Genomic DNA, 8761 nt, shown 5'->3' with positions numbered 1-8761 from the left:
CTAAGGGTATTAGGGCATAAGTAAAACTACGTACCTCGATGTGGGCGTTACAAGGTCACTCCAATTCAACACATGAGAAGGATTCGGGTAGTATTTCTTAAGCATTGAAATGTGAAAGACATCATAAATTTTTGACAATTTAAAGGGCGAAGCCATGGTAGAGTAGGTGCCTTAGAGCCAATCAATTCATGTAATATGACATTGATGAATCATGTTTATTAATAAAGGCAATTTTATTATATCGTGTAATTCATATTTAATTATATGTTGTAAAACCCTAATATGACAAATGTTAGTATAGGTGCCTTAAAGCTAATCCGATTGTAGCTACTGACTATTTGTAAAACACATGTTAATATTAATAAAGGCGAATTCTATATATCATTGTGCTTATATTTATTTAATTTATATTGATATATGCCCTTAGAGTGGTAGAATCGTGACGAGGGTATCAAGTGTTTTAAATCTTGATTGTGACTATGATCACATATGATGGCCACTCTAGAAGAGTCCGTAGCCTCCGTATTATTATGAACTAGACACAGATAATACAATAAGATTATCATAGCGTTCAGCATCCGTATCGAAAGGTAGTAATAGATCTCGCATGTCAAAGTTGTTTGGTGACGACTTGGTGCAACGCATGAGTGCTTGTATTTGGCAAGTTCACTAGACTGATCCACTAGAGGATTCTATATAGATGGTAACCTCAATGTCTATGGAATATATCCTCTAACGGATGGTGATGCATATAATCCTTAGACTTGAGATCACCAAAGCACCGTGTTAAATATTAGTGTAGTTTGACACTAGCCTGACGTAATCTTATTTAGGATTATCAGTACGATAGTGATTGACTACACTGAGAAGTACACCATGGTTTTGGTGAATCAACATAAGATTCATCACTCTTGGGGTGTAGGAGAGTTTATCTCACTAAGTAATTCGATAAATGACAACGACCGCAAATTTGTGGACATATAATATTTTCCATCAACCAATAGCTCCAATCCTCACTTATACAACCCTTTTCCATCAACCAATCCACAGTTACACACACACACACACACACACACACACACACAAATCAATCCACACTTACAAAACCCATTTCTTCAACCCATCGCTCTAACCATACTTACACAACCCATTCCATTAACCAATCCACACTTACACAACAAAAAAACAATCATAGTATCATACAATACAAGTCTACAGCACTACACAACAAATACAATCACACAATACTACTTGGCAATCTGCATAACAAGTACCTTGGGTGGCTGTGTCGTTGGCGATGGATTAGTTGGGGTAATTGACTGGTTGGAGTCTCGGAGACGGAGGTGCATCGGTTGCGAACGGTGGCGCAACTTGCAAGCAACGAACATACAGAGAAGTAGTTTTGGGTTACAGAAAAAATTGAATTGGTTTTTTTTTTTTTTTTGGGTTTCAAATTCAATCAAACATTAGTCATAAAACTGGGTTTTTACATTTTGGAAATAAAATAACATATTCTAAACCCCCTCATAGTTGTAAAAACTTATATATGTACCCTCATATAAAGCCCCATAACCCCCTCATAGTTGTAAAAACTTACATATGACCCCTTAAACCCTTTCGAGCCCCTATGTGCTCGCGAACCTCTCGAGCCGAGCCAATGGCTCCGCTCTAATCGACTCGATTTAGGACTCGAGTGACTTGAGTTCGAGATCAGCTCAACAAATATGAAGCCTGGCCCAAGCCCGCGAGCAGCTCTGTTTGGGTCACCGCCCTAGTTATATGAGTATAAAGCTAGTTCAGTTGAGAGAGGTGATCAATGTTTTACAGCCCCCAAGTTTTGGCTAAATTAATTAATTTCCCTAAAATAAATCCTTTGTGCTAATTTATTAAATAGAGGTAGATTTGTGAAAATTAATTTGATGAGAAAATTGTTTTGACCGATTCAGAGGTCACGCACACACAAATTGAATGCAGTAATCCAATTGCATAAATACTTTTGGAATACCAAACATTTGTATCGGATTGTTTCTTAGTTGTCAATAGCAGCTTAGAATTTTCGTTTTAATCGGAAATGGGTAGGCGCCCGGTTAGAAACAGGGAGGAGTCAGCGTTGACGAGAGGAGTAACTGCTGCGTTTTCGTTCGTTAAATTTGCAGAGTTCGAGATTCTGTTCCTTCTTTTCTTCATTATCGCTTTCATCGTCTTCAAAGATCTCGTAAGTCTTCTCCTTTCTCCAATTACTGTAACTTCTGAGATTGAATTATTATTAATTGGCTATAAACAGAAGAAATTATTTGATTTAATTTAGGAGTCCCATGAATTGTTTATGTCTTGTCTGGATTATTGCTTAATGCTTGTTTAGGTCTTGTTCTTGTTACGTTTAGCGATGTATCGTGTATTTTTGTGATAAAATTACTTTTTAATTTGGAAAGATCGGTTCTTATGCCTCTTCAGCTTGTCATTGTTGTCGAAGAATTTTCAGTTCTATTGTGGATACCCTCAGTGCAGATTCAGAGTCTTGGATTTTGGGCTCAATCTGTGAATACAAGAAAATTGGGTGGCCAGAGTAAAGAAAATGCAATATTAAGCGTGAACTTTAAAATTAACAAATGCAAAATTTAGAAAACAAATTAAAATTCTGGATTTGGGAGCAATGTGTTGTGCGTTAGGAAAATTGACCCTTGAAAAACAACCGCAAACAAGGCTGCCTGAGCAAGTGCCTATTAGACCCATTACCAAACCTTAGCTTAGTGATGTGGGACTTTTTTGGATCGTGAAATTTCACCATATCTTTGAAACCAATTCCTTAACAACCCATATACCCAATTAGGTGACTTTGTGAATCCCAACTCTTGTTGCATAGTTTTTGGTCTGATAACAGTTGTTATGAACAAGTTGAGTATAACTCATCTCTACAAACGGCTTGTAATTGAAGATTGTACAAGCAAGTACTTTCTAAAAATTGACTTGTAAAGAAAGAGTTCCTAAGCAAGTGCTTATAAATTTAATGTCAAAACCTTAGCTTATTGATGTAGGACTCAATTGGGTTGTTACAATCATCATGCTTTTGAGGATCCCACACCATGTCAGTAACAAGGGCTCTCCTTGCTTAGCTTTTTCTTTGATACCAATTGTTATGGACAAATTGAGTAGAAGTCATCTTTAAAATTCGGCTTGTAATGGAAGACTGCAGGAGCTAGTGCTTTTTAAAAATTTGACTTGTAAAGGAAGAGTGACCAAGCAAGTGGTTATAAATCTAATGGCCAAACCGTTGTTTAAGCATGTAGGGCTTGATTGGGTTGTTAATCCACCATGCTTTTGAAACCAACATACACAAGGGTCCATGTACCTAGTTAGGTGATTTTGCAAATCTCGCAAACTACTAGATAGCAATCAGCAGCCTAACCTAAGTTGTCTTGTCAATTCTACTTCTAATTATTAGGTACACATTAAGTAGAAATTACCCGTAAAAACCGGTTTTTAAGGGAAGGGTCCCAAGTGTTTATAAGATCTATGGTCAAGTCATAGTTTAGTGATGTGGGCCTCATTCAGAGTTTTGCAACTTGGCTGCCCTCAATAAGGAAGATTCCCCCTCTCTTGGATGCCCTTCTTTCAAATAGAAATTTGGATAGTCTTGTCCCATGTTCTTTTTGCTTGATAAATACTTATTAAATAAGAGCAAGCATGTTGTTCATTGAATGTAACAGGTGAGATCGTGAGGACAATTGTTCAATAGGATAACTCTTTTTCGCTTACACTAATTTGTGAAGTTGTCTGTCAAGGAAGTCTGATGGTTGTCCAATTTGGTTGGCTGTTTATGAAATTTTTCTGTTATATGTACTTTATTTTTAACAATTTCATGCATTATTTACACACAAACACAAATGCATGAACTTCATCAGGTCATGACATTAATAGATCTGACAAATCATTACAACTGACTTAGTTGGACAATCATATTTTTCATTAGTGTTAATCTGTTTGGTCAATATTTAATCGCCCAACTAAATACATGATCTGAATAGATTTCTTCTCGTTTTCTACGCAGTACACTTCTAGCATTAAGTTGATTATAGCATTTTTTATTTACTGAAGTTGGTGTTGTCGTGATCCTATTTGTGACGGACAATTTAAGTGATGCATTGATTCATAACATAACATGCTTTATCCATTTGTATAATGATTGAAGTTCTGATGATTGCAAAAATTGTTTGTAGACGTCAAGGCCTGAATATAATCAGATCCTCGTCAAAAAGCCGGGTGGAATTGATTTGTGGCCATACTAGCTGCAGTCAGCTGCTTGATATATATATGGGTTGGATTGATGTTTTATGTATTAGTTTAGAGTAATGTCATGCATACTCACGGATCTTATTAACCATCTTACTAACCTTTGTTAAAATTACATATGATACCCGTACTATGCTTGTGGTATCTGTACTATGCTTTATATTTACAAAAGGTTAGTACGATGGTTAATACACTCGTAAGTACGCATAGTATTATTCATTATTTTAATAGGGAGGGTGGGTAATTAATTAAGAAATTTTTTGTTGCATGTTTATAGAACTTTTTTAGTTGTTCCAAATGTATTGTGGGTGAACTTCTGAGAACACGAAAAGGGTTTCGAGGTCATCTTGTAGTGCTTGTGATTTGGTTTAATTTTATTAATATGAGGAGTGAATCATTTGGGGAGTATGATATCACTATGTCAAGCAATTATTTATTATGTATGTCCCTATAATTAGTTAAAGAAATATTATCAATTACTTGGATTTATTTACTGATGTAATGGTTTTATGAGTTTGTATTTCAAGTGATTTGATATAAATTAATGATTGACATTTCATTTCTCTACATGACAACATTGTTTTAAAAATCGGACCGTTCGTTGACCCGATCAAGGTGCCGGTTCGCGGGTTGACTGGTCCAATCGATTGGACCGGTCGGTCTGACCGGTATATAACAGTCCCATCTTTAAACAATTTTATTAATTGTTATAAGTTTAAAAACTATCAAATACATCTCTAAAATTTACTTATAAACCCCGGTGAGTTTAAAATAAAGTAAATACACTCAAATTTTATTATTAATTATTTTTTCTCTCTCCCTGTTACTTTCATCTTTTACTTTTTTTTCTCTCTCCCCATCAGGTCATCACTTCCCATCAATTTCTTTCTTTTCCTTTTTTTCTCTCTCTCTCCCCATCACTCCCCGGCACTTTCTTCTTTCTCTTTCTTTTCTCTCTCTTTCTTCTTCCTCTACTGTAATATTTCTTCACTTTCTTCTTCCTTCTCTCTCTTCATCTCCTCATTTCTTTCTTCTAATCTTCTTCCTTACTCTTTCTCGTGTCTCCTGACTCTCCTCTCCTCTTTCTTCTTCCTTCCCCTCCCCTTACTTCTTCTTCTTTACAATTGAAGATGAAAATGGAAGATAATGAAACAGTGCTGAAATTGGTTTAGGAATATGAATTTTTTTTGAATTCGACGAACCGTTTTAAGCCCCGGGCCGGTCGGATCGACGGTTTTGTACTGTTCCGTCAGTCCATTACCGGTCCAAAACGGGTTTATTGACATTTCCGGTTTTGTGTAAACCCGGATTGAAGTAATAGACGGCTCTCGTTCCAATCGGTCGGTCCGGTCCGGGTTTTAAAACTGAGCATGACAATCACTTATAAAACGAACTTAAAAAACTTGGACACATAATATTTTCTTAAGTTTTTATTTCAAGTGATGCAATATTAATTAATAATTGACAAAAATATATAAAATCGTGTGTTATTATTTTCTTGGTTCAGAGAATTGAGCAAGAAGTACGACAACCACCTGTTTTATTTGTATAGCAGCTAAAATGCAAGCTTCATAAATTGGGTTAAAAATGGTCTAGATAATGACAATAACTCCGACGATGCGTAGCAAACAACCACTATTTTCCTCGCACAATTAAGGGGTAAAAATATAATAATAAGAGTAATATTATGCTTACTCACCATTTCACTATCCTTTGTAAATATAACGCATAGTACGGATACCATGTGCAATTTTAACAAAGATAATAAGACGGTTAGTACAACTCGTAAATAAGCATAGTATTTTTCTAATAATAATAACAGACGCAAACAATGAAATTTAAAACAAAATTTGGACTATGAAATTAGACAATCGATATTCACAACTAGCTAGAGCAAAAATATTGAATATCACTTATAAATAGCATATTTTCACATTCACAAATATCAGATCAGTCGACCACAAACAATAGAATGTATAATTTTTTTTTTTTTTTTATACAAATAGAGATACGTCCAAGGGGAAATTCTTTTACATTCATGCTCATGAAAAATGGGGTAACACCTTGTATCGCAAATGAATTGATGTCCATAAATCATTCTTTGGCAATATCAGTTGCACCGCTTGACTCGTCTAAGCTAGTATTGGCAACAAGACTCTCAACCGGGACTTTTTCTACATCACGTCGAACTCCAAGATCAGAAACCAATCGGTTGACGCAATAAATACCATAACCAACAGCTGCCAGGCCACTAAAGCTTGTAGTCAAGTATCTAAGGGGTGAAGAAACAATAGCACTTACAGCAGCTGCCAATGATGCAGCCTGGCCACTGCAACCCATACTGATGCTAGTATTCACAAGTAGACCTGTTTTGCAGTATATTGCAAAATCCTCACAATTTTTCTTGAAAACATGGTAGACACCAAAACCATTCTGTAGAAGAAAAGTGGCACGATGGAGAACATCTTCCGGGGGATCGGAAGTGGCAAGGGTGCAAGTCCCTCCTCGAGCTTTGACAAGAAATAAAGCTGGTGAGACACCATACTCAAAGAGATAGAGATCGCCACCAGCAAGAAAACAGTCAATGCAGGAGATGATGACACCATCAAGCCTTGAATAATCACCACACTGTTGACATGGATTGTCAGAAGGGTGAGCAGGAGATGAGCTAAAAATGATTCGGTCAAAGAAAGTTCCGGTGCCGATTTCCTGTCCTGCTCCCCTAGTGAAATGGATCACTTTTCCATCACCAGTATATATCCCTAGTGCATATTGGAACCAAAGTTAGCAACACTGATACGGGCATTTTAATATTAATTGTGTAAAACATTCAAAATTTGTTTCCATATACATTGTATATGATATTCATAATTTTTTCCAATTCTAATTGCCAACCAATAAATGTAAGTACAGGCCAAGAACAAAAAGGTCAATTAAGGAGGAAGCTAATCAACTAATACATACATCGTATATGATATTCAAAAAAATTTCTAATTCTAATTGCCAACCAATAAATGTAAGTATTTGCCAAGAAAAAAAATGGTCGATTAAGCAGGAAGCTGATCAACTAATGCCTCAACGGAAAATCGTATTAAATTCAATGAACTCAATTACGTTTTGCTACTGACTAAAAAATTCAGATAAAAATTCAAAATGAAAATAACAGATTCAGGATGCATTTCTAACAGATACAATAAACAACTTTAATAAGGAAAAAAATTAATACAGGAGCAAAAACAAACCATTGACATCATTAAAACTATCCCTATCCTTGAGTCATCACAACCGTAGAACTAAAATTATGAATAACAATAATAATATTCCTGGAACTATGTCCTATGTTGTTTCTTAAAAAATTCTCAGTTCAAAGAATTATATTCCAATAGACTCCCTCAAAGCTGTCGAAACCAAGTAAGTTGTGGTAAATTCCAAACATTTACTATGAAAGAAAGAAAGAAATCTCAAAACATCCTCATGAATTGATAATTTCATATCATAAAAGTCATATGATGCAACCCAACACACCCCTACAAATTCATAGCCTTCGAATGCCTATAACTAATGTCATCATTCTTCTAATTATTTTTCATTGAAATCCATAAAACGAAAGGATAAAAAAGAGGGAGAACCGTGATGAGCGTAGATGTAGGCTTGTCTCCAAGAGTAGATGTGATCTCCAGGCTTGAGATCTTCTCCATGGATCTTGTTTGATAGAACTCCCATTTTTTTTTTCTTTTGATCTTCTCTCTCGCGTTACAAGAGAGAAAAGAGATCCTTTGCCTTCGACAACTAATAAATTCTGCAAAATATTAGGGGTTTTGGCGGAAATATAAGTTATATAACCCCAATTGCATAACCTCGTCCAAATAACCAAACTGTTACAATTACAATCTACCTCAATTCCCCTTTCATTGTCTACTTAATGCATTTGAAAAAGAATATTTCGTAAATAGAATTCCATTCCTAATTTGAACAATAAATTACTATTTTATCTTTTATAATATTCTTAGTTGATATAATAATTTAAATTACGTATAAAATATCATTTAAATTATATAAATAAATGTTATTTGAAAATAAAAATTTTTCCACAAAAATCATCGACCGAAGATTAACCTAGGCACATCCAATGAGTTCAATTTAAGTAGTCTAACCTTCTTTTTCCCTTTTATGTTAAATCATACAAGAGGAAACACAACTTGATGAATAATAAATGGTAATATTTTTATTATTTAGGTAGTAATGTTATCTAAAACTTTATAATGTGTTTTTTTTTCTTTTTCTTTTTTTAATCGGGGTGTCTGGACCAACTTATGTGTCCAAAGATATCGTTCAACGTTAACTAATAAGTGTAGGTGAAGAATGGTATCTTGACGGTGGTTATCTCCTTAAATGCTCATTGAATCTTTACAAAGGAAGGAGAAAGGAGGTTAGAGGCTCAAATTGGCAATGGTGTTTACAAGCGTGGGCT

The 8761-nt window shown here is 35.1% G+C and overlaps 1 protein-coding gene and 1 long non-coding RNA gene across 2 annotated transcripts; one reads left to right on the top strand and one right to left on the bottom strand.

Annotated features, from left to right (window-relative positions):
* Positions 1 to 1820: 1820 nt before the first annotated feature.
* On the top strand, positions 1821 to 4779 carry LOC116140639. The gene is made up of 2 exons (XR_004129661.1): positions 1821 to 2215; positions 4218 to 4779. It is a non-coding gene; the product is annotated as an uncharacterized LOC116140639 (long non-coding RNA).
* A 1418-nt stretch (positions 4780 to 6197) lies between these two features.
* On the bottom strand, positions 6198 to 8219 carry LOC116140644. The gene is made up of 2 exons (XM_031426244.1): positions 7920 to 8219; positions 6198 to 7052 (listed from the first exon to the last, which is right to left on the bottom strand). The coding sequence occupies exons 1-2, from the start codon at positions 8011 to 8013 to the stop codon at positions 6385 to 6387; spliced, it is 762 nt and encodes a 253-aa protein (XP_031282104.1). The 5' UTR covers positions 8014 to 8219; the 3' UTR covers positions 6198 to 6384.
* Between the last annotated feature and the right edge of the window lie 542 nt (positions 8220 to 8761).

This window comes from Pistacia vera, unplaced genomic scaffold (genome assembly GCF_008641045.1).
Source record: "Pistacia vera cultivar Batoury unplaced genomic scaffold, PisVer_v2 Contig374, whole genome shotgun sequence".
Classification (NCBI taxonomy): Eukaryota; Viridiplantae; Streptophyta; class Magnoliopsida; order Sapindales; family Anacardiaceae; genus Pistacia; species Pistacia vera.
The sequence above is the reverse complement of the archived record's forward strand: the minus strand, read 5'-3'. Positions and strand labels throughout refer to the sequence as shown.

Coding starts and splice junctions, on each gene's coding strand:
- LOC116140644 (XM_031426244.1), bottom strand. CDS start 8,013: ATGGGAGTTCTATCAAACAAGATCCATGGAGAAGATCTCAAGCCTGGA. Junction 7,053..7,919: donor CTACATCTACGCTCATCACG/GTTCTCCCTCTT, acceptor AATATGCACTAG/GGATATATACTGGTGATGGA.